The 27,948-nt window shown below is 39.8% G+C and overlaps 1 protein-coding gene and 1 long non-coding RNA gene across 4 annotated transcripts in view; one reads left to right on the top strand and one right to left on the bottom strand.

The window, feature by feature from the left end:
- Nucleotides 1-22,106, bottom strand: part of LOC121075800 — a 35,629-nt gene extending 13,523 nt beyond the window's left edge. Inside the window, exons 1-3 of the long non-coding RNA XR_005823165.1 lie at nucleotides 21,982-22,106; nucleotides 10,377-10,491; nucleotides 2,986-3,114 (exon numbers count right to left, since the gene is read on the bottom strand). This is a non-coding gene — a long non-coding RNA (uncharacterized LOC121075800). The remainder of the gene's footprint in view (nucleotides 1-2,985; nucleotides 3,115-10,376; nucleotides 10,492-21,981) is intronic.
- A 95-nt stretch (nucleotides 22,107-22,201) lies between these two features.
- ALCAM (activated leukocyte cell adhesion molecule) overlaps nucleotides 22,202-27,948 on the top strand; it is a 117,152-nt gene continuing 111,405 nt past the window's right edge. The window contains exon 1 of one of the 3 annotated variants that reach the window (XM_040569369.1): nucleotides 22,202-22,433. In XM_040569369.1, coding sequence (XP_040425303.1) covers nucleotides 22,352-22,433 — 82 coding nt within the window. In that variant the 5' untranslated portion in view covers nucleotides 22,202-22,351. Of the gene's footprint in view, nucleotides 22,434-22,779; nucleotides 23,023-27,948 lie in introns of those variants that run through there. The other 2 variants (XM_040569357.1, XM_040569359.1) reach the window with 2 other exon arrangements.

The raw sequence follows: 27,948 nt of genomic DNA, 5'->3' as shown, positions 1-27,948 counted from the left end.
ATGGAACAAGGTGCAGGGGTAAGGGTTTCAGCTAGGAGCAGGCATGGTGCATGGGATGAGACTCAAAGATGTTACCTTAATTTTTGTGTCTGAACTGGCTTACATATGAAGCCAAATAAGGGGCAAAATAAACATATCATATTAATACTTCTGAGACTATCCCCTGGAATGTCTGAGTTCCCATTTTGGCTCATAAATTGATACTTTATGTGCCTTTGGAAAGGGAATAAGGAGTACCAAGTTATAACACCTGGATTCATGCTGCATTTCTCCTTGTTCTGCAAACAGCCCTATCAGTTCCAACAGAAAATATGAAGTGACACGTTATACCTCTTAAGCAAGAAAGGTTGCAATCTGATTTAATATTTTCACTCATAAAAGAATAATATACTCTTCCTGCTGACAGTTGGATTATGAGATTTAATGTTTTTTTCCAGTTCTTTGAAGATGTAAAGGTTGATGCTGAAATTAACTATTTTTGTAAGTTGTTTATACACCATAAAGGCAGGATAATCTGCACACATATTCTGCAAGATGTCCTATTACCTTACATTAATGTATTTTTTCTTAAACAAGATGTAGAATGGCCTGTCCAACTGAGTGTCAGAGGAGGAAACTTGGTGGGATTGTTTTGGATATTTCTCTATCTGGTAGGTCATAGGCCAGAATGGGCAGCATTTTCCTTCTTGTCCCATCACTTTGGTACCTCTCAGGCCAACAACCCTACACTTGTACCACTGCCTCTACCTTGTAACTCACGAATGTACTACTTTCTCTCAAGCTATAAGAAAAAGATACAGATTTTAGGGGACTTTGAGTAAAATCAAGTTTAAATTGCAGTGTTTCTCCTGAAATGTAACCTTCCCAGAGTGACATTCTCTGCCGGGTGAGATGCATACATGCTAACAAGACAGCACACAATTTTTCTTCTTTCCTAGGGCCTGAAAGTCTGTGATGTACATTTGGCCAACCTGCTTCCACCTAGCTTGTGTGCTTCTTAAATCCTATTTTCAGATTTCCACATGTGGGGATAAGCCTCCAAAGCGTTAACTCGTATGGTTATGAATGAACAAGGCCTTGTGATCCCTCACATAGCTACAAACTCCAAAATATTGGCACTGAGAGCACCTAAATCTGAGCTTTGAGAGGAAGAGCAGGGAGTTGGTTACCATATGCCCCAAAGGGGCAGAAATCATCCCCAACCAATTCCATTCCCCTGCTTCCTGTCAAGTGACTCCCCACACACCTACAGAACACTGAGGGATCCTTTTTACATGCATTTTGCATATAAATGCACTTTCATATGTGTTTCATTTTCTTTCCAAAACATTCTGAACACCTTTTGAGTCATTGGGCTGGACCAAATCCAGTATGTCCAAAGTCTATAAGCAGAAACATAATGTATGAAACTGGAGAAACTGACATGAAAGGATTTCAGTATTTACTTCTAAGGCTGTGGAAGAAGCGAATATAGCACACACACAAAATAAAATTAAAAAAAAAAAAGTGGAGGATAGAGAATTCACAAAGTTGAACTTACAGGATATTAAGGTCTAGGCTAGCAAACCTGACGCTTTCATTTTTTCTCTGAAGCTCTCATAATTTCATGCTATATGTCCTCTACAATCCGTTCCACATAGTTCCTCTTCCCACTTCAATAATGAATTTATTAGATTTCTTGACTACAGTCTGGAATAGCCCCTACAGTGCAAGAGTTTGGAAGAAGTTCCTTCAAGCTAAATTTAGTACTACTGAAACTGTTTAATATAACATTTTAAAACTTTTTATTATTTTTGTAAGAAGAGCCCTGCTTCCATTATGAAATTGCTGTGGGACTCTAAGAGTGAGTTGTTACTGCTGCAGGTATCAGGTTTTAAGAGCTGAGCACAGATGATACAAACTAAAGCATTGTCATCTTCTTGCATGAATGTATGTGCACATAAGTGTATGTGTGGATGTATGTGTGTGTACCTTTATGTATCTGTATATATGCATGTGTTTGTACATATGCCTCCTTCATCCTACTATCAAACAGGCAGAAGGCAATGTTGAAACCTATTTCAAAACAAAACAAATTGCCTGCTGGCATTTCCATTTTCAAAACGTTTCAGTAAATTGTTTTGTTAAGAGTAACATCATTTCCATCTCACTTAATCATTATTCTTCTAAACAGTGTTTCCCTTTTAAAAACTCGCTGCTTTTTACTAGTAAGTTTCTCTGATTTATAAACTCTACTGCCCCTAAAGTAGTAATATTGTAGAGCATGCTGATTATATAACGAGATTTAATGTTGCTATGCCTCAACTTCTTTCTGAAAATGAGGTCTGAGCCACAAGGCCGTACTGTCTTCATCATGAGTGAAAACAAGGGCACAAATAACAGAATTTACGTATTTGTGTCAATGAAACCAGGTCCTGCTCACTTGAAAATACATGTAAAAATGCATGCATCGCTTACAATGACCTTTCCAATAGAAGTTACTAGTCTTGTTTGACATTTTTCTCTAAGATGTCAAGAAGCAAGATTTTCAGAAAAAAAAAAATAATAAAAAAAAAAAGCGACCACTGTTCTACTGTTCTTAACTTCAAATACTTGTACCTCTTCTGTAGGCATTTCATTTATTAACTGGTAGAAGTGCACTGATAAAGGCATATTTCCTTCAGCCCTGCAATAAAGTCACCATCACTTCCCTAAGCCTGATTCAAACATCCGCTGCCATCACTAGGAATCTGCCCACTCCCATCCACAGACTGTGAACCAGCTCCAGTTATATATCTGCTAAGTGTGCAGGATGGGGCACTAATTCTTCCTCCAAAGCACTTTAATGCTACAGGTACACCAAAAGCAGAATTGCAAAAAGAGCATAGACATGCACGATTCAGAAACACACGGGCTCCCCTCTCAGATTCATAGGCAGATGCAAATTACAAGCAATTAAAAATAGGAAGTGCTTGATTCAGCTCTCTGCCCATGCAGTAAACTCACAACCACAACAAACGCTGTATGTAGGACTGCAGTTTCATGAAAGACTTCATCCAGCCTTCTGTGACAGTTTGAACTGCATGTGACATCTGTGGCCTCTGTTTCCTCCAATGAGGAAACCTAGGTCAAACTCTGAAGAAAAAAATATAAAATAAAATTATATTCATTTCCCTTTTCTTGAGCTGCTTTTTCATCTTTTACAAGCTTTATTCCACGCATAAAACTAATCAATAGTTAAATACTTAACAAATAGATATCTTGAAAAATATTTCTGAACTAATACAACTATTAGTAAACTTAAAAGAATTAACATGCTAATTATAATAGTTCCAATAATAATGTTAGTAATGACAGTGCACATGCATAATGCATACTAAACCCAAACTTCCCTCTCTAGACTCAGTCAAGCACAAAGAAGAGTCCTGACCTGTTTTCCTACCTACATTTGGAAATACTATTTCTTTGTACTTTGTCATGGGATTTTCTGAAGCACATACCTTTTCCTCGTGCTCAGGTTTAAAACAAAATAAAATAAAAAAATAACAACACATCTGAGTGATTTGTCCAAACCCTAGACTACATTTTTCCTAAAAAGTCAGATATCTCATACATATCAAATATTATGTAAAGCCTCCGTCAAACCCCACTCCCTGTCATGAAGGGGTTACAGAGAAAGGAATAAGGACTACAACATTTTGAAGCAAAAGCTTTCCCCATGCTATCACATTCTGCTATGGCATTGTTATCTTGTGGCATATATCTCAACTAAACAGCAGGTGTGCTGCGCCTTTCACTTCAATTACATATACTCCCCGAATGTTGTTAAGTGTTTATGATACGGTGTGTATGCATTTCCTATTTTATTTATTTTTTTTTCTGCTAAGTAAGGGGTAGCTGGAGCCATTGTTGCCATTCATAGCAACTAGCAGCTTCCAATCTGACATAAAATTATTCTTTGCAATATGAAATATCTGCTAGTCATGATGCATGCTGTTTCTCATCTCTGAAGATCTGAACACGTGTTTTAGGTATATACAGCCATACCGTGCTATCTACGGAGGGCAAGTTTCTGAAATGTGTAACAGCTAGCAAGTCAATGGATAGCAAAATGATTTTTTTCAATAAGCATTGGTGTAGTAAAGAGGAGATGCATTCAGGCACTCAATATATACATACAAGGGCAGTACACTGCATTATAAGATCTTTCCCATTCATGTGCTGGGAACATTAACCAGAAAAGTAAGCTCCTAAAAGCTCAGATGCAGAAAGAAGATGTCACTGCAAGCTGCGCACCAGACAACCCAAACAGCTCTATGAGCATCAGTGTGATACACAAACAATACTGAAACAGGAAAAAATATTGTACGGTAGACAAGAACATCCATTTTCTCAGCGCTTACTGTACATACGTCAATATTTTATGGAAACAAGAAATCCAGTCAGCAATATATATAGAAGAGAACATAAATACATAGTTTAAAGTGTCCTCCATGCCTTAAGATGGTTCTGTGCTGTCCACTGCTGCTGTCAGACATGCCTCAGTATGACTTCAGTTGCACCTCAGGGAAATTTTTGGCACAAGCTGGGTGGTGGAAGGGTGGACGATGGAAAACCAGGGTAATAATGATTGTTAGCAGAGCAGAGTATTGAGTAGCTGGCAGTGGAAATTCAAGATAGTAGACAGCCAAGTACAGATAGCAGAGCGTTACTGTCTGTGTGTATATTTAACGTGTGTATGTGGAGGCAGGGGTGTGTATATATATGTACACGTGAGAGGAAGGGTCTCATTTTTAAGGCATGATACATATCAACATTAAAATATATGTTGTTTATAAAACATAATTCTTTACAAGCCTTCTAAGATGCATATAATTGTTTCTGTACTGGAGTGATTAAAATTAAATGAACAATGATTATATTTCAGCAATGTATTCTACCACAGAAATTAGAACTAAACATGTCCGTCAGGGAAAAAGGCAGGTGCTATGTTACTTGCTGCATGCTTCAAGTGGAAATCACCTAAACAGTTTCCAAAAGGCAGACATTTTCTCAGTCGTTTGCTCCGCTAATAAGACCCATTTAAGTTGAAACGTATGTCCTTGTTTCTACTATATGAAATTTTATTCTGCCTTCTTGGGAATATCACTTCAGTATGAAAGACTTTGAAATAATAGAATTTGCAATTATTGAGCTTTGAGATTATTGAGTGTTATTTGGAAGTCTTGAAAAAATTATTGTTAACTTCCCTCAATTAGAATAAAACACAGCACTCCTATTTCCAGTGACTTCAGCTACAGATGCAGAAGTGATAGAGAGGTATCATCATTTCTATCCTATAATGTTTTTACTATCCTTCTTTAAAAGTCTATGTTGATTTAAGGTTCTTTTACCTCACAAAATCTTTATGGTAGCTAGCTAGCATAGCTTTCAGATTTTATCTTGCCATATGTTTCAAGTTGTGTGCTTCAGTCTGCATCTGCTGAGTATCTGTTACAGTATGGCTACAACATCAACTCAAAAACAATTGGGACTACAGCCTTTATAATAATTACTCTCTGCAGCTGTTGAAATCAGAGTTCTTGAAAAAAAAATTAAAAATGAAGAGCTGTAGCTTCTCTCTCTCTCCCTTTATTTTAATCTAAAACAAAACCAAGCATGTTTTGATGGGACTTTTTGAACTGAAAAATTTAAGCAGATTTTTTTTCAAGATTTAATATAAACATGCATGGTTTTAAACTATGGAATAAAGGTATACCTGGCTTTTTCCATGATATGTGATTTATAGTAAAATCCATGTGGAAACAAGTGTTGTGGTACAATACATTTAAGGTATTAGAAGTCTCATTTCGAAATCTATATTGGCTAAGTTCTGCTTTTCAAAAAAAAATTGCTGGCTGTCAGAAACTGAAGAACTTATTAATAACTAAAACCCTCACAATCCTAAGCTTCCCTCTCTTATGGTTTATGAAAGCATTAACAACCTCTTTTTCTCAACAGCTAGACAGTGAAAACAAAATCAACATGTATTTCTTTCCAGCAAATATATTTGAGGACCTAGAAGACATTAGATACGACATCACTACAATGATTCGGAAGTTATAATGGAAAATACTGTAAGTATCAAGAAAGGGGTTGGTTCTTTAGTTCATATGGACAGTCTGGTTAGACTAATTCATTTGCAATCTGAATACAATACCCATTTTTAGCTGATCCAGTATATATATATATTTTTAATATTGTGAATAAAATACTAGGATCATAGGATCATGGTTGGAAGGGACCTCAGGAAGTCAAAAGCAGAATCCGAAGTGAGGGCAGACTAAGTTGCTGAGAGCTTTTCCAGTGAGGACTCGAAAAGCCTTCACAGACAGAGGCTGCACAGCCCTGCTGAGAAACCTGCTCCACTGTCTCAATATCCTTGTGAGAAAAAAGTTTTTCCTTTTACCTAGTTTGAACTGAACTTCCGTTCAGACTTCTGCCCACTGATTCCCATTAGTTTTGGTGGAGGCCAGCTATCTAGATACTTTCAGGTATTTGGCCACAACAGTGTAAGAAAACACATTACTGTCATCACCATCTGAGCCCTTGACAGTCCAGAAAACAATAATTTACTACATACATGTGAGAAGCCACCTTTGCAATAATTTCAAACCTACAATGAGTATATGCATAACTATTTTCAATCTAGTACCTAAAGAAAGACATTGCACAAAAAAATGGGAAGGTAACAAACATGGGGACAAAGGATGTGTATGTGAAGCTCAGAAATACATGTTAATAATGAAATACCGTAACTACTTCACAGTAGTGTTGCAACAATTCTTCCAAATAAATCTCACTACTGTGATGTCAGAAACTTCAACTGTAGAGCGAATCTCTGTTCTTCTGGTCATCTGTGTGTTGGGAGTAGAGGAGCTGAACTCTATGGCATTAGTAACGGCTCTCAGGTTCTCTTTTGAATGTATTCCTCAGTGGTACTGAAAGCCACCTCTTTCCTTTGCACTTCAGAACTTGACACAGGATCCACATTTTTAAAATAGTTGTTATAAAAGCATGTATAATTGTGAATATTGTTTAAATAGAAAATAATCCTTCTGTCTTATTTTTTGACCTACTCAATGATTTCCTATCATTTTACAAGGATGCTACTTTTGGTGGGGATTTATTACACTTTCAGATATGTCAGAAGCATCCAGAATGTTCAGACAGGTCCCTTCCTGGTAGTTTTATTTTATTAGTTTCAGAAATAATAACTAGAAAATAAATGTGAAGCAAATTACTGCCACACCATAAAACATTATACCATCATTTTATGAATACTAATGATAATTTAAAAAATGTTGAGAAAATGCCCAGATTCTAACTTAACAATTCTGTTACCTAATCAAATCTTGATTACCTACAAAGGAGCTACCAAACACGTCTATATGTGGATGAAGTTACTCATTTTCTGCAGAGTTCAGAAGCTAATTTGGAGACACTGAAAGAAGACATACAGGAAACGTCTTCTTTCAAGTATTAAAATATTACTCGTTTAAAATTTCAGGGAATGAAAGATGTACTGGAATGAAGCTGATGTGCTGCTAGGATAAGATCTATAAGCTAGAATATTAAATGATGTGTTCTGATAACTCAGTTCACCTGAACTCACTTTAGAAGATCCTATAGCATTTTCTCTCTCCCAGTGATGACCAGCACTATACAATTATTTTTTCTTTCTAAATATCTATATCAATATAGACATAATAAATGAAGAAAATATACTAGGACTTAACAAAAAAAAATATGTATCTATCAATCTAGTCCTTTATTTTTCTTCTCCAACTTTAGAAATGCGTGTGGAAGTATGCTAGATGAGTCCTGTACACTAGATCTAAGAAGCATCATTTATGAAAAATACTTGGTAAATACTTGGAAAAAATTGAATAAATTGATTACACTAATGCGATACCTATATTTCAACTATCTTCACAATTCAATATAACGTTTCCCAGTCTTTCAGTTTTTCCACAGGAGCATCCTGGTGAAGGCACAAGAGCTAGGAAAGAGTGCTGCTAAAATTTTCCATTTTAATGAATGTATACACAATTTTTTAAAGCAAGATACCAATCAAATACTTAAATAACAATAGCCTTTTCTTTGCTTTCAGGGACAGGGTAAAGATGATAATTATATGAAACAAGTCTTATGTTTTCAAGTTTACTCCTCCTTACTCTGTCTGTCTCTACACCAACTAAATGTAGATGAGAAGCACGTGAAGAATAATAAATTATGGATAACAACATTAATTCATAGACCGCATAACAGAGAACCCTCAGTGATCTGCACTTACTTTTCAATGCACCAGCAAACAAACTATAAATCTTCTGAATATTGTTACTGATGTCTCTATCTCTTACAGTAATTACAAGCAATATCTCAAGAAAATAGTTGCCTCACTCACTCCTACAGTTTTGCAGAACAGTTTGATAACCATGGATTTAACATTAGTGGAAAGTTCAAATAAAGTTTCAGCCTCAACAGAAAATAGAGATTTTAGTCTGTTACTAGGACATATGCTCACGTAAGTGCTTTGCTTTGTTTATAGTATTCACCTTTTTATTTTTATTTTTTTTTTCCAAATTGATAGTGGATAATTGGAAAAAAAAAAGTGAAGATAGAAATGGTTCTGAAATGAATACTTTTTTTTTTTTTCCAACCTTATTTAACCTATTATCTTGTCATTACAAAACAGGAATTTTACTTGGTTTAAAACCAGCAAAATACAGCCATTATTTCTGGAGTACCAGAAGCATGCCAAGTAACCCACGCAACAAAAAATGTCCATGAGAACTTGCTTGTGGCATGCAGATAGTACTGCCAAAAGGACATCTCTTTAAAGTATGTGAACACCATTTGGACTACCAGAAATTGGAAGCACTGAGGATGGAAATGGGAGCCAGCCACCAATTAGCAATATGGTAAAAGAAAAGCAATGCTGTTACGCAGTGTGTGTCTACAGCAGAAACGGCTGGTTCTAGTTAGGGCATTGAGAGCAATATAACAATAGGAGCTCAGAACAGGTTAACTCACCACACATTTATAGAATTTCATGAATATTTCTTGCAGCATATGTTAGCTGTATCTAGGCTAAAGGGTAATGAAGACATATTCTTCCAAAAACTCTATTTCTTTGAATCAGCTATAAAGATGGTTCTTTCATTTTTGATACAAACAGAATGTACTTAAGTAGGTGCATAAATAATTCCTCAGGTCAGCAGTAATTTATGGAAAAATACTGTTCCCTTTTGATGATCCAGGCAAGTTTTGATATAGATAAATTAATGACAACTAAAACTCTCAAATTCATATTAAACTCTACAATAATCTGTTTATTAAGATCAGTTTGCATATTCTCCACAAGAGTGTTAGGACAAGGGTCACCTCTTGAACATGCCATTGGAGTACTTTTGAATAACCAAAATAAATTAGCCCTGGACTGCACTTATGCGAAGATTATCCTAATGGAAAAGCTTTATGTTAAGTGATAGATTCTACTCAAATATACTTTAATAAAATAAATGAGTTCTAAAGCTAATAACTGAAAAGGCCAAAAACAAGAACGAGAACTAAGAGTAACTAAGACTACTATGTAAGTGTACACCTCACTATTCTGTTTTTATATTCAGCCTCCTACCAGCTGTAACTGAATCATTCATTTTTCCAACTTGTTAAAGAGTGGTTTAGCTCTTTAGTTAATGTACTGCTGATCAGAAGGGGAAGGAATTTCCAAAATGAGTTCCAATCTGTGCTTTCCCTTATAAACACACATATACGTTCATGGGTACCCACCGCAGCTTTGTTCCATGTGTTCAAACAGTAGGAGTCGTCAGCAACAGCAGCTGCTCTGCATGAGGAAGATGGTATTCCTCTGAAAAAAACAGGAGCCAATTCCTACAGACCTTCATCTGTGAACAGCCTCAACCATCCAAATCACACCAAGAGTCACATTTCCACCCACCCTTTCCCATTAATGTTCAACAAGGGTAATGGTAGTACTAATCTTCTTCTCAGGACTTAGGGCCTTGGCATGAAAAGGTCAGAAAAGGTTTGAGTAATTATAATGACTATTACGTTCAATATTCACACAACAAGTACCTAAACAGGAAAAGTCTTTCTGTCCTCTGCAGTTTCCAGATGCCCTTGTCTACATCCAGTTTGTTTGCAGGTTAACAGCCTGTCCTAGAGATCACATCTGTAAGATCTCTAAGATGCTTTTATCAAAATTAAAAAGAAAATATCCAAATCACCTAATTGTAGTTTATTTCATTATGCACAGCTGAAAGTCACTTTCAACCAATGCTATCTAAAACTTCAGGTGTTGTAGGAATTCAGTATTTTTTTTTTATAAATACCTTGAGAGTCTGCTGTCATAGGAAGACGTACTCATCACAAAGACCTTGTGCTCTCCTTCTGTTATCTCTGGCTCAGCCTTTTCCTACTCTTCATTCTGGTCCTTGTGGATGACAGCTAATGAAATAGCAAAGACCATATTTCTTTTAATGCTAAGAAAGTAAATGAGCATGCTGTGTTACCCCCTAATAACAGTTTCCCAGATTACCCATGGCTTCTACAAAGGCCTCATGTACGTGTTGGGAAGGGCATGAAGGACTCAATACCAGAGAGGCCTTGGATTTAAAATTGCTCAAATTCAGACTTGTTAAGATCCCTTAAAGGAGCTAAGTAGCACACTTGAAGAGTTTTTCTCATGGACAGCTTATTCTAAAGCAACATCGAAAGGAAGAAGCAAGTTGGTAAAAATTATAGGGCAGTATTAGCATTCACGGGACACTGCAGCTGTTCCTCAGTCTTTTACAGACCTATTGGATGATTTGGGCAAGCACGCTGCCTCCACTGCCTCAGCTTCCCAATCTGCAAAGTGCAAACAGTGACACCACCATCCTTTCTTAAAGTACTGTTGGGACTGTGTATGATGAGAACTTCACAGAAGCTGTGCATTAGTATTATCATTCTTTTCTTTTTCTTTTTTTTTTTTTATATATATTTGAGAGGCACTCAGATTTTAGAGAGATAGATGCCATCTCTAAGAACCTCTCAAGATCTCAGAATTCGTTTCATACAATACAAGAATGGTATGGCGGTGCCATCCACCATGTCATCAAGCAGCATTTGAAAATGCAACATTAATTCAGCATGAGCTCGATTAGAGACTCAAATCCTTCTGGTTGCCTTGTTAGCGGATTTTGCTTTTCAAGGGGTTCATCCCTCTCCAAAGTGATATGATTTGAAAAGAGAGTCCACAGTGTATGCAAAGACTAGTTGCAGTGGTTAAAAAAACAAACAAAAAAAAAAGTGGAAACTCTTCTGCTTAATAGTAGCATTCAATTCAGTAATCTACTACCACTTATACCTTTCTAAAACTCCACCTCAATTCTAGGAAAACTGAAATTTTGTACACTGCTGCCCTGTTTCAGTGAAGCAAATTCTAACTTCCTACCCCACCTAACACAGAAACGAACTTTTATTACATACATCCTCTCCCCCGTTCTTTTTTTTTTTTTTTTTTTTTTAATGTGAGGAAACAATTATGCTCAAAGATTTATACTTGAAGAGCAGGTAAGTGAATGTATGCAAGGTCTACAAGGACTCTGATTAATGCATCCATTTTCTGATGTGCCTTTGTTTGTTTAAAAACATTTTACAACTGTCTTACAAAGAACATCAAGCAAAAGTATAGTTTGAGGACCAAATAGATCTTTACTCTGCATCTTATAATTGTAAACATCTTTATCCTTGTACAAATGCATCTTCATATCTTGGACTACGTATTGAATGTATAATTTTGTTGGTGAATAGCTGGCATGACCGCTATCTTGTGTATGTCATTATCTATCAATAAAACTATATGAAGCCATAATAAGTCTGTTTACTTGTAATAACTATACGGCACCTTTGGCTCAGAGTGAATTGAAAAAGCCCCACACAGAAAATAAAATCAGCCGATGAGACACAAGTTGTTCTGGAATGAACGAGACTATAGTTGAATTTCCAAGGAACAGGAGAATGCCATACTGCTGAACTCACTATGGTGGCAACCAGAGTCAAAGGGTTCATGCTCATGGTGAGAGCCAGAGGAAGGTGCACAGAGAAGAGTGGGGAGAAAAACTGACTGGTAAGTTGAAGGTTGCCTGGCTGTGGACAAACAGGTAGAAACCTGCCTGTAAGCTAAGAAATGATTTAGAAGTGCAGGGGAAGCCAAGAGATAAGCATGCATGTGGACTGGGACTGGAAGAGAACAGCAACAGAGATAATGGGATGTGGGAAGAACGTCTTGTCAAGATGAGACACGGGAGACTTTATGACAAAGGAGGATAGGGTGAGCAGTAAGCCTGAAAATAAGTCTGAACTCCAGGTAGTACAATCAGGGGAATAAACTGCCCTCTGAAAGATTTTGGACTAAAAAAAGTTATTTTGAATGCAAGCCAGAAAAGCAGAGAAATTTTGTTAAGTCTACCCTTTGTAAAACAGGTAGACTCTGTGCATTGTTACTAAGTGCAATTTTTCAGAACATTAGTGCTGGGCAGGTCTGAACCCTTTTGACTGCAGTCCCTAGCAAATAACCTTTTAGCACATACTGAAAGAATGTGAACAGGACCTTGAATCCACGATGTGCCACCTCTTGCAGAGCCTGATCCCGCGACAGCCAATAACAACTGTCTTTCAGCTGCTGAGTTGCAAAGCACTACTAAATAGAATTGGCAAAATATGTGTATTTGTTATCCATCCTTATCAGAAGCTCTCAGCACTCTGTATGAAAAAGGCCCCTGCAGTGCCGCTTCTACAATCACACTGATTATTTTAGCCACTGGGAGCACATGGGGCTGCTACCCCAGTTAGCCTATCTAATAAGGACGCACCGGCCCCCGGTATTATCTTCTAGGACGCAACTCAACGTGAGTCCCTAATCTGACAACCTGTGCTTACATCTTCTGCCAATATACTCATTGTCATAAATCTCCTTCCCAAAGACATCTTCACAGTTTCCTGAAGATAATGAAAAGGTAATTTTTATCGAAACATATCTCCAGCTTTAGTTTCTGCAAATCAAGAGTTTCTTCAAGTTTGATTCGATTGTTTTTCCTATACCTTTTGCTTTAATGTTAAAATGTAATGTGCAGAATACTGTAAACTATTCAACTAAAACAGGACGATATTTTATTGGCCATCTTTTAATGTGGATGCATTTTTATTCAATCCTGAAATATTTGCTACAGTAGATTGGGAACATTTTAAAAAATGTATTTCTAGATGGATCCTACAATTTTCTTCTTTTTTAAGGATGAACTGTTCTGTATTTTTTTTATAGAACATCTTTTCTGTGATTTTTGACATATACAAAAATGCAGACTTAGGGCCGTTTAAGTTTAAAAATTTCTTTCTCCAGAGAATCACGTCAATCTCATGATGCCTCGTTGCCTCATTTGTAAAATAAGAATAATGTTTTTCTTTTCCCTTCAGCCATTCTTTTCTCATCCTGTGTATTTCATCTGTAAACTCCCTGTAGCCAGAGTTTTATCTTACTTTGGAATAGCAAAAGCTATTTAAAGGGAGTCCAGTCACTTTGGACACTTCTGTTGCTGTTTTGATGCAACATATTGTATAATAATCATCACTCCTACATGGTTTACTCCCACAACCCACTTCCTGTCCCTCCTCTCCTTCAAATCTGTTGGCACATTTCTATTGATTTGATAATAAAAATGTATTTTCAACATTTATAATCACTGCATCCTTCTTCCTGAGGGCTAAATTTACTTTCTGAGGAACCAGCACTGTGTATATGAGAGATATTCCAGTACTTCCCCCCCTAAGTTGTCCTGTAATCCAAACAATCTTGTCTTAAAAGCCTTTCAATCTTCAAGCATTAAAATAAAATAAAATAAAATAAAATAAAATAAAATAAAATAAAATAAAATAAAAATTACAAAGTTAGCCTTGGCACAGATATCCAGTTAAAGAACAGAAGATCAAAGGAATTTTGCCACGAAACTGACTGTTCAACAACATGGCTCTAAGGCACATGTGATGGACACATGGTACGTCAGTCCCCTGAGGCAGGCTCATCCCTACCCTGGGTAACTAGCAGGCTGGGAAGAGGCAACTGCTTTTGTTTTCTCGGGAAAACTGAGAAAACCCTCTCTTTTTCTAATCTGCAAGTGCTGATGCTGCACAAGCAGGGGCAGACACATTGCAATAAAGGTTGCAGGGAAGAAATTGCAATGCTGGAACGTAGTCAGTGGATTCATTTAAATGGTTCCGCATACGGCTAGATAAAAAAGCATCATTGATTTCCTGCTGACCCTCTCCTACAAGTTAATGAATGAAAGCTACTCATGTTAAAAGGTATGCAGCATGAGACGGTGTGCTACTAATAACAAGACTGGAGGGAAAAACTGATAAGGAGGGTTTGATGTAATACCTGTCACACAGGGAAACTGTCCAGGTTTGGGATGTACAGAATCCAGTGTGCTAGAATCGCAAACCAGTGGGAATCCAGTACTACATCTATTTTAACTCTTCCTTTTCAGTTCTTATTTTGGTGAATCTCCCAGAGGAGTTCTTTGAAGGAGCTGAGCTCTGAAGTGTGGTGCAGCCAATACACCTGTGCTATTCAACATTAACTCATCAGTCTTCAACCCTTGATCCAAGTTCTTTGGTTTGCTCTAGAGAAGAAGGGAAGAAAATCACTTCTAAAGAAGGGGTAAGAAATTTTCTTTGGTTCCAGTAAGCCCTGAGTAGGCATGAAAGGCTCCAGGCTGTCTGCTGTTCTGTGCCTCTTCCACACAGAGACCTCCAAGCTGCTTGGCATTTCAATTTTTTTTTTTTCTTTATTTTTTTCTTCCTTTTTTTTTTTTTTCCTTTGGCTGCAAGCAGACGTAAAAACACTTGGTCTCTGCTTAGGTGGATCGAGTGAAGGCTCAGACCAGCCAAGGATTTGTCCCAAATCACCTACTTTGCAATCACTATAAAATTATATCCTGTCAAGAATTCCTCTCATATCAATTGTACTATTTATAAAGCAAGATGCCGAAATACTTTGAGAAAAAGTAGCAATAAGTAGACCTTAAAAACATCATTATCATTTATTTTTCTAAGTTAACCTTTACTCTTTTGTTCCCTTATTCCTCCTTTCCATTTCAGATTTCTAGACTTGGATCTTGCTTCTGTTATCATTATGTCCTTGTGTATTTTCTTCTTTATCATAGCTAAGAATTATGGAGAGATGAGATAGGACTAGAGGACTGTTTCCCTGCTTTCCCCTACAGACATGGCAATGGTCTGCTGGTCAGAATGAGCTATAAACCAGACTCCCTTTCTCTTCTTTCACTTGTTGACTTCTAAACTTTCTATTAAACATACCCCATATCTTTCCATTCTTTTCCATTTTTTTCTTGGTTGTTTTCATAATGCAAAGGATAACATCCACAACACGCTGTGATGCGTGACTGCTCTGAATGAGTTACCTCCCCTTTGTTAGGTTTGAAAATTAAACACGAGCACACTAACTGCTACAGGCAGCTGCATTTCACTGACTTGACTACCAGCATTACTATGCAATCTTTACGTTTGTAAATAAATGAAACATTCACAAATTAGATCTAACACAATGTATAAAAAGTGTCTTTAGTTTCATGGTAGATGATGGAGACTCAGGAACTCTGAATTTTGCCCTTAACTTGCCACAGCTTTTTTAAGTAGATCTGGGTAAATTGCTCATCTCTCTAGGCTTCAGCATCTTCTCTATTGTCCTATGCTGCCAAGCATATCTGAATTCCTCAAATGAAAGGCAGGCCAAAGTGAAAGGTATTTGAGTATCTACCTTACAAAGGTGTCATGATTTGAGGCTTAATCAGTGTAAGACCCTCAGATGGAAAATTGCTCTGCATCAGTATTCTGATTAGATTTGATCAAGCAGATTTTTAAAATTACGTGGCTCATACAGAAATCAGTGATCCAAGTAAGAATTTGAAATTTTGGACCAAAACCAGACATAGTTTCTGTTAAAAGTACGACAAAATTAATTTTGAATATAGTAATATATTCTGGAGTTGATGTGGGAGAGAGTACCTGTGGCCTCATCCATTGTTGCTGGGCTCCAGAGCCGTCACTCGCACTATCCCACACTCCAGAAGCTGTTTTGGCACTCCCAATACTGTCCCAACACCAGCTCCTACACCAGCTCATCTAGTGTCACATATCAAAATGCTTTCAGATTGCTGTCTGACTGACAGCATGGTAACAGAGATAGAAGGAGGATGTTGGCCAGAAAGGGCCTCCAGTCTTCTCTGTTGCTTTGCCAGGGTGCTGTCTGCACTTGCACTGGCAGCAGGGGTGGAATCAGGCAACAGAGGCCCAGATTTGGTAGCACTGTTATGACAGAGCTGACCTTGCAAGAATCAAGTTAGTTCAAGTCTTAACTAAGAGTGACAGTGATAAAACAGAAGGGGGGATGTTTTCATGTGAGGTTGATACCAAGACCAGCCCCACTGCACTCCATCATGAACAGCCCTGTGAAAAGGCCCCTGTGCCCAAAAAGCAACCTGAGCTCTTCTGGGGCTGAGGGGAATGCAGGGGGGCAGCTGCTGTCTCGAGGCCCCGTGTCCCCCGTGTGTCCTTTCGTGTCCACCTCTATGTCCCCTTGTGTCCCTTCGTGTCCCCCTGAGTCCCCAGCAGCTCCTGGGAGGCACCAGGCGGTCTCCTCATACCTGGCTATGGCGTCCAAGCCACCCCTGGTGGGCCCATACCTCTCTGTGACAGGGCCCTCATGAGGCCTAAGATGGTGGCTGGAGTTCTGCTGGGGCTGAGCTGTGCTCAGGGGCTTCGCCTGCCAGCTGGGGGGTGGTGGTGGTGTGGTGGTAATGGTGGAGCCTTCTGAAGCCAGCAAGGCTTATGTCCTCTGTGTTCAGTTTTGGGTTCCTCACTACAAGAAGGACATCGAGGTCCTGGAGCGTGCCCAGAGAAGGGCTACGAAGCTGGTGAGGGGTGTGGAGCACAAGTCCTGTGAGGAGTGGCTGAGGGCACTGGGGTTGTTTAGTCTGGAGAAGAGGAGACTCAGGGGAGACCTTATTGCTCTCTGCAACTACCTGAAAGGAAGGTGTGAGGAGCTGGGGGTAAGCCTCTTCTCACAAATAACTACTGACAGGACTAGAGGGAATGGACTTAAGTTGTGCCAGGGGAGGTTTAGGTTAGAAATTAGGAGACATTTCTTTTCAGAAAGAGTGGTCAGACATTGGAACAGGTTGCCCAGGGAAGTGGTGGCATCACCATCCCTGGAGGTGTTCAAGGAGAGGCTGGACGTGGTACTTAGGGACATGGTTTAGTGGGTGACATTGGTAGTAGGGGGATGGTTGTACCAGATGATCTTGAAGGTCTTTTCCAACCTTAATGATTCTGATTCTCTCTCTGAGAACTGTGCTCCTTGCTGCTTGAGACACACAGAAGTCCAGCCTCTGTGCAGACAGACCAACAGACCAACCTTGGGCAAGCATCAGGAGCTGGCTGGAGCCACCAAATAGGACACAGAATCCTAACATCCTCTTAAATCACATGGCACTATGCACTTTTTTGCTCCTTCATGGCATGCCAGCAGTGCAAGCCAGATCTTGCAGAAGTGTTTGCAGGGTGCCTTTTGGCAGAATGAGACATGTCTCGTCAAGGATGCTCATTAGTATGGGGGTGGTCAGTTCCTATAGATGTTGATTAAGGTGTTTTCCTGTTATAGTCAAGTACCACCAAGGACTAGAAGGCATGGAAAGTCATAGAATTTGGCCCCGTGGATGCTGAGAATGTGGGAACACAAAGTAATCATTTTAGCAGTGCTAACAATCTCATTCCTTGTATTATAGCTATTTTACATCTCTGATACTTTATCAGAGCTATGCTTCACATGTGCTGTTGTGTATGCTACGGGATTTTCATACAAAAACAATTCTTCACTCTCTAGAGTGGCTTTCATAATGAAAAAAAGAGACCTGAAACCTGAAAACTGCTTTTACCTGCCTCAAACCTGTTTTAAAGAAGACTAAGGAAAAGGGAATTGCAAGAAGATTTTGTAAAAGGTGAGAAGGTGGCCACCAAAGTTGATATATACTGGTGCAACTTGAAGAACTGGATTGGTTTTGTTCTTTATGAACTTCTCAGTTAACACGTCAAGCCACTTGGGCTCTACTTATACTTCTTGTGCACAAGAGCTGCTTCTAAGCTGGTATTTTTCTTTTCTTCCTTTCTTTTTTCAAAGGCAAATCACAAACTTTTAAAGACAATAATCACCACTGATTTTTCAAATGTCTTCCTCCCACCTCTCACTCATGTTTTCTGAAAACTGTCTCAGCTGAAGGCATTCTGGATATTTTGTATGTAATGTAAGCGTAATATCATTTTAATGAATGTTTGTACAGTACCGGTCCTTTAGTTAAATTATGTAAAAACAGGTGCATTGGACATGGATAATAGGAAAATAAATTTGTTTCCGAAGCCTAATTGCTATGCTGATGACTATAATAACAATACTGTCAGCCATTTGCTGGTTGTTTTGAGTGGGATCATTTCTGCAGTGAAGAAATGTTGGAAACACAGATTCCAACTATTATTCCACTGCAATTTGTTAGGTTTGTTTGTTTATTTACTCATTCAGTCCAAATATTTGTGTCTCATTTACTTTGATCCAAGTCAGCTAAATCAGCAGATACTTGCTGAAACCCTGGTCAGTAAACTTTCTTCTGTGCTAAGATTGGCCACAGTTGATCTTTAGTCCAAGTCTGGTTTTAATCCATTTTCTACTTGCATCCTGCACTTTGTTTGAAACACCTTACAACCCAAAGACACTCTCTGCCACACACAGTTCATCTAGTTTGGGCGGACTTTGCTATCAGTTATCCTCATGTGCTGATACTGAGCAATGCAGAATAACTCCTGACAAACAAGACTGTTCTACCAGGGCTCATCCCTTAAGCAAAGTCATCAGAAAGCCTGCACTCAACTTCAACGTGCTTTGGCTGTGATTTGCAGAGCCTGGTGTGTAAAGGTACTCAGGTGCCTAAGGGAGCAAGAAGCACCTTGTGGATTTCCCAGCTGTCATAAAAAATGTGGCCCAAATCCCAGATAATTCACTGACGGCAGCTGCATTTAGCAGCGTTGTAACTGGCAGCATAGGTTACATTCGTGTTTAATCCTTGGTATAAAAAAAAAATGTCGCAATGAGTACCAACACAAATGACAAGACCCATATGCATATATGTATCTCCTGAAATAATACCTTTAATTTAACAGCATCCAGTTAAACTAACTGAACTAAACTTACAGAAACACAAGGCTGGACATTGCATTTGGTGGTTGCTTAAGGTTCAGGGACAATTTCAACAACATAAGACTTCCATTTTGCAGAACGCACCACTGAATGCTGAGCCAAAATAGCATGTACTGTTTCATTGTCATGATGTTAACAACCACCCAAGACTAAAGTTTACTCACTCGGTATTAACAATGGATTAAATTACCAGGTGTCTCGAGTATTGCTCTAGTTGACAGTATTCTGTACTATTAGTGCTAGGAATTTGCTCCCAAAGGAACTATTTTACACATATGTTGGAAATGGAAAATGGTATTTCAGCTCAGCAAAAACTCATTGTTACGATGCACAATCTATTATTAATGGATTACATTTTTAATCCACTCTGTCACATAAATACAAAATCTATGGTTTGATAGGATTAAGCATATATCAAAGAGGTTTTTTTTTTATTATTAGTGCTTTTGAAACACAGTGCTATTTTCTACAGAAGAAAAAAAAATTATACTAGTAACTGTTTTAACTCCTTCAAAAAAATGTTTACTTTGGACAGTAAAGCCAGGCAGTTGCTGTTTTCCCAATAGATCAGTGACTCACTTATACTCCCATTAACTTCAGTGGGAACAGGAGCGTGCCCCAAGAAAATAAATTGTAAAAAAACAAACCTATATTCTGTCAGCCCGATAGACATTAAAGGAATTAATTACAAATCTCAGTATTGAGGACGTTTTAAATGACATAGCACATAAAGATATATTTAATAATTATATTGACAATTTCTAATCACATTTAAATTCCTGTAAAGTTATCAAAACATTTGAGTAATCTGAGCTTGAGATGTTTTCTATTTACTCAGAATTCAAAGAGCTCCTTTCAAGTGAAAGGTAGAAACAGCTTTGAAGAGAAATGACAAAGTAGTGAGGGAAACCCAAAACAAATCATGCTTCTGATTTCAGTATTACACCCATAACGTTACCTTCCGCATTTCTCATATTTCTTACAGACTTTTAACAACACATTCAGAATTGACACGAGAGCAGAAGAGTCATCAAAGAATTTTTTTGAACATTATTGTGAGCATAAATTGTAAAATGACGCTGTAAGTTTTGGCTGTTTGAAAGGCACAGTTCTATAGCTCACCTTTTAGTCTCTGCACCGTGCCATTGGAAATTATTTGCCACATTCACAAAGATTTCCTCATCCTTGCTCCCACTGACAGAAAACATATTATTTGTTATTTTGATGCAAATGAGGGAACAGTTAGTCATCTGCTTTAAAAACAAGGTGCTTGGGCATTATTTACTTCTCTAATCCTGCAAAGCAATCCATGTATTTGTTTGATCCTGACAAATTGAACTCACTATTGTCATGCTCAAAACAAAACATACACTAAGTGCACCATTATTCTGGCCTACAAGCCCTCGTTCGGATCATTTTTAGAGTTTGACTTTTCAATCTTTTCTCCCATACACAATCCCACTGGCTTTAACAGGCTTGTCTATATCAATAAAGAAGGCAGGATTAGGCCCTTAACATGTAATGGAGCCCAAGCTGTTGCCAAACCAGCATATACTAGAAGATAAAAAACAAGAGAAAAACAACTTTGAACTAGATTACGTGGTCACCTCAAGGTAATTCTATACAATGCCTCTCGAGATTTTGAGGGGTCTCCAGGCTCTACAGCAATAAAATTACTGAATATCCCTACTAATCAGTACTCAGCACTGCTTTTAACCGTACAAGAAAGGAGAAAACAAAACAAAACAAAAACAGCCCTGAATTGGAAACAGAAAGCGGCTTTAAAAGGAAGACAAAAAGATTCTTGATCTTAAAAGTAGCATTTTTTGTAATCTGCTTAGTAAAACGCTCATTGAGAGAAATCTCCTCAAAAAACAAAGGATGGCAGAGCTTGATGAGCAGCAAATATAGAAAGTAAAATACTTTTTAAACTGATTGTGTGGCATGACTTAGAAATAAGAAAGGTAGTACTGGTAATGTGGAAGGACAGAAGGATGGTGTGAATTGAAGGCACTGCTTTAGACCTCAAGTGAAACATCCTTACCCCATTTTACTGGAAACAAGTGCAGTACACGAGGAAAAAAAAATGCACAGGCTGTGCTCATTTAAACCTTCCCTGTGCCATGGTAAGCGTGCTTAGTTTTTAGTCATCGTGAAAATCGTTTTGAGAAGAGCAAACATATTTGCAGAATAAACAGCTTGTCTTTGATTTCCAGGACTTTGGGGGAAGTTCCTGTCTAAAAGTTCGCATCGTCACATGGCGAAGCAAGTCAGAGCTCTCATCACTTTGGATTTCACTAGCAGAAAGTCCCCGGGGGACGGCCGCATGCCGCGCATTATTCACCCTGGTAGGTGCCGGACAGAGAGCAGGCTCGCTTCAGACGCCGGCTGGGGCTGCAGGCTGCTCACACGGCGCTGTGCGAGCCGAGGGAAGGCACCGGGTGCCTGCAGGGCGCTTATTTCCCTCTTCCTCCCTTCCCCTCTCCCAGCCCTCCGCCGCACCGCCGTCTGGCTGTAGCAGCTGAACCAAAAAGCAGCGCTCAGCCCCCAGCTCGTCACTTTCCGCAGAAGCGGCGGACGAACCGAAGCAGAAAACAGCGCAGAACGGAGAGCTCCCTTTCCCCCGTACCCACCTCGGCAGCACCTCCCCACCCGGACTGGGGGGTCTGGGAGCCGAACCCACCCCTCTCCTCCCCGGGGGGGCCGGCTCGGGGAGGTGCCGAGGCCGGGCTCCTCCTCCCGGCCTCCGCTCTCAGTCCTGGAGCGCCGCTCGGCTGCCGCCACCTGCCCCGCCGCCGAGCCGCTCGCTGCTCCGAGCCCTCCTCGGCTCCCGGGACTCCACCGAGCCTCCGCCGCCGGCCTCCCAGCCTCGCCGCGGCTCAAGCTGCCTCCGCGCTGGGCGGCGGGAGGGAAGAAGGCCGCCTCCTCTTCTTCCTCCTCCTCCTCCTCCTCCTCCTTCTCCTCCTCCTCATCCTGCTGCCGGTCCCGCGGCGGGCAGGCGGGATGATGGAGCCCCGCGCCTCCCGCAGCCTCCGCCCGCTGCTCAGCCTCCTCCTGCTGCTCGGAGCCCTCTGCCTGCCGCCAGGTGAGACGCTAACTCGGACGGCCGCTAGCTCGGGGGGCAGCCCGGCTCCTCTCCCCGCTCCCAGACCCCTTCTCCGCCCCAAAAACCTCCGAGGGGAGGCAGCGGTCGGGAGCCTCCCGGAGGCTCGCTCGAGGGGACCTCGACCTCCCCTCCGGGGGTCGCTCGGGGAGCGTCTTGGTGGCGAGGCGTCCGTCGGCTGTATTTATTTTATTTTATTTTATTTTATTTTGTAAATGCCGGGAGTGTGAAAGTCTGAGGGAGAGATGCCGCGAAGTGAGGAGTTCTGCATTCGCCGTAGAGAGCCGGCTGGGTTATTCCTGTAGAAAGAGCGTCGGCCCGTGGTAGCGCTCTGCATTGCTCTAGAGGGGTGCCTCTGCCTGGATGTGCCGGCTGTTGCGAGGGCTTGGGCTTTGCACAAGGCTTGGAGTTGGCTTTTCTTTTTTTTTCTCGCTCCTGGCCCCTGCCGTGGTACTACGTGCTCTCCGGCTGGCCGTGTGCAGGCAGCGTGTCCTCACCGCACCGCAGAACAGCCCTTTAGGAGCCCTTTTCCTCCACGGCTGTAATTGCGTTTATTTAGTGCGAGCTTTGGGTAAGTAGGAAACCAGCTATGCCAGCGTAGCGAGGCTGCCAAAGCTTTAATTTCTATTAGGTTTTAAATAAAAGCTCCAAACAGACCCAGAAGCAATAGGAGAAGCGTAAGCGATACGTCGAGCTGTTGTGCTGGGTTTTTGCCTTGGCATTACAGTGTATAATCACCGTAAGACTTACATATGTAAGTCTCAGTGGCAGAGTACAGTGAATGCCGATTTTTGTGATGTAGAGAAACTCTTCGGGAAGGATTGTGCGTTTCATGAAATTTTAAAGTCATGCGGAGCATCCAGAGAGATAAGCACCTCAGCTGAGAAGCAAGATGTGTCCCCTGTAGAGAGTTTTGTCCCACTTTCCTCTAACGTAAATAAGAAATGATCCTACCGACTGTGTGGCTGTCTACATTTCCCTGCTGAAGGAAATCTGAATCATAATAATACTTTACCTCAAGGGTTGCATTGATAGAGGTCTATAAAAAATGGAACTTGACCAGCTATTACGCAAATAGGTTAGAGATAAACCGTTTCTCTAGGCAAACCTAGCTCTCTCTGCCCTTCATTTCTTCCTTGCCCTCTCAACGAGAAGCTCGGGGTAACTCATCACAATGCAGGCAGATACACAGGGGCAGAAAACAGCCCCACCCCAGCTTAGAAACTTTCCCAGCCATACTGCAAATGCCGGGAAAACTGATTTGAGCCTCTAGTTCTCGATTTATTGTGCTGAGGACAAAAGATACTTAAAAAACACAATATCTTTCAAAAGATTTTGGTATTACTCTGTATTTCACATCTCTTTCTCCTTGCTATCTCAGCTATTTCATGCTGATTTGCTGTCATTCACCACAAATTCTGGATATATTACTCTATCACTACGTTTGGCTTTTTGGCAGTTCCGTTTCAGGTTTGCATATGGAAAGCAATAGGTAAGATATTAAAAGCATATTAAAAGTTGACGTGCATCAAGTGTAGGTTTCTCCAGCAATACTCAGGCTGGTTGGGAATTCCTGTGAGAAACATTGAGGTTTTCATCTCAGAATATACTGCCTAGGTAGTTCTCCATTTAAAAAGAGAGAGGTGGTCCAAATCCTGGTTTGGTGCCAGGAGTCTAACTGTAGGTCAGACTAAATAAGAATACCAATTAAAATCTCAGGCTCTTCTGGAGAAGACGACTGTATGTGGGAAAAGTCAACTCTTAATCAAGAGCTAACCACAATCTCTGTGATGCTTCCTCCTCCCTCCTGCTTTCTAGTGGATGATAATTATAAGGACAAGCCTCTCGTTTTGTGTCCTGTTACTAAAGATTGGTTGCATACTACTGTATTGTGTAATGGTAGTAAGACTGCAGTATGTAGTCTTCTCATTTGCAGGATGCTTACTGTGTTCTCACTCCTGGCTCTTTCTTTTTTTTTTTTTTATCTCCTGGTATATCTGGCATGATGTTGATCTAAGGAAACCGGTTTTCTGTACTAAGATCTGGAGTTCACATGACTTTTTTGACACTGGGGTGAGGAAACCTCCATATGGTGTTTGGTACATATTTATTTTGATACGCTGTTTCTGTAGTCCAGTACACAAACAGACTTGTTTTTAAGTGAGCTAGGAGTTGTTAAATCATTTGTTTTGGGAAGTGTTTGACTTGTTTGTAAAACCTTTTGTTTCTTCTTTTGGTAAGAATATACTAGAAAAGTCTTGCAACATATGTTCTTTTCTTCTTGTGCTGTCCCCTTGTCTGCTGGTTTTCTAGCACTTCTCATAAGGCAGAAAGCAACAATAGAAATCATCTAGGTCTGTAGGTCTCTGAAATTTCAGAGTGAATGAAACTAAATCCTTCAGTTCCTTAAAGGACCCAGCCCATTTTTTTTTTTTTACTGAAAAAAAATACATTTTGTTATGTCCTTAGGATAAATACCTCTGTGGTAAGTCATATTTAATGCCAAGATAGGTTGGGAGGTGGAAATAAGCTGTGCAAGAGTAAATACCCCTAGTTACAGTACCATCCATTCTCTTTAGTGAAAGTAATCTAGGACACTAACCTGTAACCCTAGGGAAAACAGTTTCAGCTGTCTTAATTCTAGAACTAAAACTATTTGTTGGCTTATCTCCATCTGAAAGTTTGGGGGAACTGAATCTCTAATATCTGTGCAAGCTGACGCATGAAGGGGAAAATGAAGAAAATGCCATTACTTTACATGATGCAAATTACATCTGTGCAATCAGGATAAGCCTATCTTCTCCATTTTCTTACAGATACCCTACTTCTGTAATGTGGTTTGTAGTCTTGTGCTGTTGAGTGCTCGCTGCAGATTTTCCAAATGTCATATCTTTTAACACGTGGTACCAAAGGACCTAATGTAAAAACAAGGATTACTGTAGTGGCAATAGTTTTAATGTGCTTACCAGCCATACCGCATTCCACCACCATGGGATTTTATTAGATTACTACCATGGGGACTTTATGGAGAGTATTTTTTATTATTTTTTGGACAGTTGGAGTTATTTGGGGCTGATTATTGAGCCTGTAGCGAAACAAAAACAGATCGCAAAGCAGGGAGCTGTCTGTGGGGGAGCCAGGCCTGTCTGGATGCACTTTGAACCCATTTACAGTTGAGAGACCAAATGAGTTGACTCTGTAGGAGCTCCAACTCATAACTGAATTTCCTGACAGTTGATGATTAATATTTGATCTCCCTTTTTTGTGACCTGCACTGTATGACCATAATCACGATAATCAGAGGTAGGCTGGCTCTGGGTCTGGTTTGCAGCGCTGTTGTTCCACTGCTGTTTCACACCTTCACCTTTTTTTCTTTTTTTATTTTTTTTTAATATTACCACACTGACTGCGGAAACTGTGTTTTCATACCAGTAATAATGTTTTTTAGTATGGTCTTATTCAATTCTGGAGACTCTGATACGTGGCTAGACTTTATGTACCGGCTTTTGAGAGATACTGCTGCGCATAAACCCCATGATCTCTGTTCAGTGCTCCTCAAGGTTCTTCTGGGTTGGCTGGTAGATAGCTCTTTATTTTGGTAATACATTTTTTTTTAATAAAAGATGTGTGTAAACTGTAAAGTAGCGCCTGTAAGAGAATTGAGCACCTGTTGCAACATGCTGGTTTCTCTTGAGCTCCTCTGCTTTCAAGAAAAATAGTAATGCTTCCATGCACCAATGCTCAAATGAGAGAATCTTCAAGAATTGTAAATGCTGTGGGGTGATAATTAGAATTGACTCGAGCAGAACATGATTTTTTCCAGGGAAAAGTGAACATTAGTTCATTTGATTTGAACACTCCCCTTGATTTGAAATTATCTTCCCTGAAGACAAGGCTTTGACCTACACATTCTTTATCTTGGTATCTTCTCCCTATTAAGAACAGTATGAATATTAAAGGAGGCTGTACATTTCTGTCTCTAATATGCTTGAAAATGAGTCTCATCTCTTATATAAGAGATTGAAGCACAGCTAGCGTGCTGACAATCCACTGCTGGCAGCAATCAGATCAAGTTTCTATCCCTTTTTTTTTCCTTTTCTGATTTTTTTTTTGCTTGGTTTTCTTCTTTTTCGATGTGTTTTGTTGAGGGTGGTTTGAATCATAGTTGATCCTACCCGAGTGGATGTTAATCCACTGCTCTAAGGTGGCGGCTCGTTTGAGGAATATCTGTCTAGCTTGAGATAAAATTGCTTTCCTTATCATAGATACAGGTCTCTAGAAAGGCAAATAAGTATTTATTTATTAAAACAACTCCTCTTTCTACTGAGCTGGTATTTTTTTGTTGATAAGAAATATTCCTTTTTTGGGAGGAAAAAAGGGAGAAATTGATAAAACTGTGGAGATGAAGAGTGCATGCAGCTTTAGGGTATGATTTTTGGAGGTTATCAGGGGTTAGAACAGTTCTGTAATGTTTGGTTAGAAAGCATTTGAAGTGCTTTCAATAGCAATGGAAGTACTAAGCTGTTTCCCTGATAACAAGCAAAAAGTGCAGTCAGTGATTTAATGAGTGTTTCCACAGTCTGTGTATCTGTATCATCTGTTTTCAATTAGGTCATACTATGTATATTTAACCTCTTATTGTGGAAGGAAAACTGCAAATACTTCAACAGCTTTCATGTGTTGCATTGTTTGCTGCAGTAGTCCAGTCTGTAGAACTTCCTAGTGGATACCGGTTATGGCAATCTGAGCCCTAAAGGAAAGTGCTCAAACACTGGTAAAATATTAAGCATCTCCTTAGGTCTAGTGGAGTGCAGGAATCTCCAGGTTTGGAGTCCTGGGGAATTGGTGGTGTTTCGGCACGCGTTGGGTGCTCTGTATGGTGGCTGTGCCCCTGCGTAGCTCTGTCCCACAGCCTGCCTATCTGGTAGGCGAGTCCTTGCTGTCCTGGCTGGAGTCTTGTGGTGGTGGAGTTTTCTATTTCTTTTAAAATAGAACACTGCCCATAGTTCAGTTCTTTTAAATTGAAGAGATTTTTGGCAGCTAATTCAATAGAGGGAGCTCCGCTACCTTACTGTTAGAAGCTTGAAGCATCTTTGTGCTTTTCTCAGACCTCAGGCTTCAGGTTGAAAGAAGTGTTTAAAAAAAGGCCTGTGTTTCTTAACAGTGTTCTGTGGCATCAGGCTTTTGTTTTTTGAAGGCATTCTACTTTCATCACAGACTTCCTGTTGCATGAGGAAGAAGGAAGGACAAAACTGAGTCACACAGATAGGCAAATCCAAAGAGGTGACTCAGTTATGGAGCGTTCTCTTGTGCAGCAAGGCATTGCAGGTTTTTTAAAGGGATGCATTACAGAACTAGTTTTTTTATTGACATCTGAAGAGGGCTTCATGGAGAAATGCAAAATGAATTTAGAATAAAAAGAGGGCACTCTCAAAGAGCTAAGAATGGTGTTGGACAAAACAGGGTACAAACAAGGTAAGGGAATGACTGTATTCAA

The sequence above is a fragment of the Cygnus olor genome, chromosome 1 (genome assembly GCF_009769625.2).
Source record: "Cygnus olor isolate bCygOlo1 chromosome 1, bCygOlo1.pri.v2, whole genome shotgun sequence".
NCBI classification, from domain to species: Eukaryota; Metazoa; Chordata; class Aves; order Anseriformes; family Anatidae; genus Cygnus; species Cygnus olor.
The sequence above is the reverse complement of the archived record's forward strand: the minus strand, read 5'-3'. Positions and strand labels throughout refer to the sequence as shown.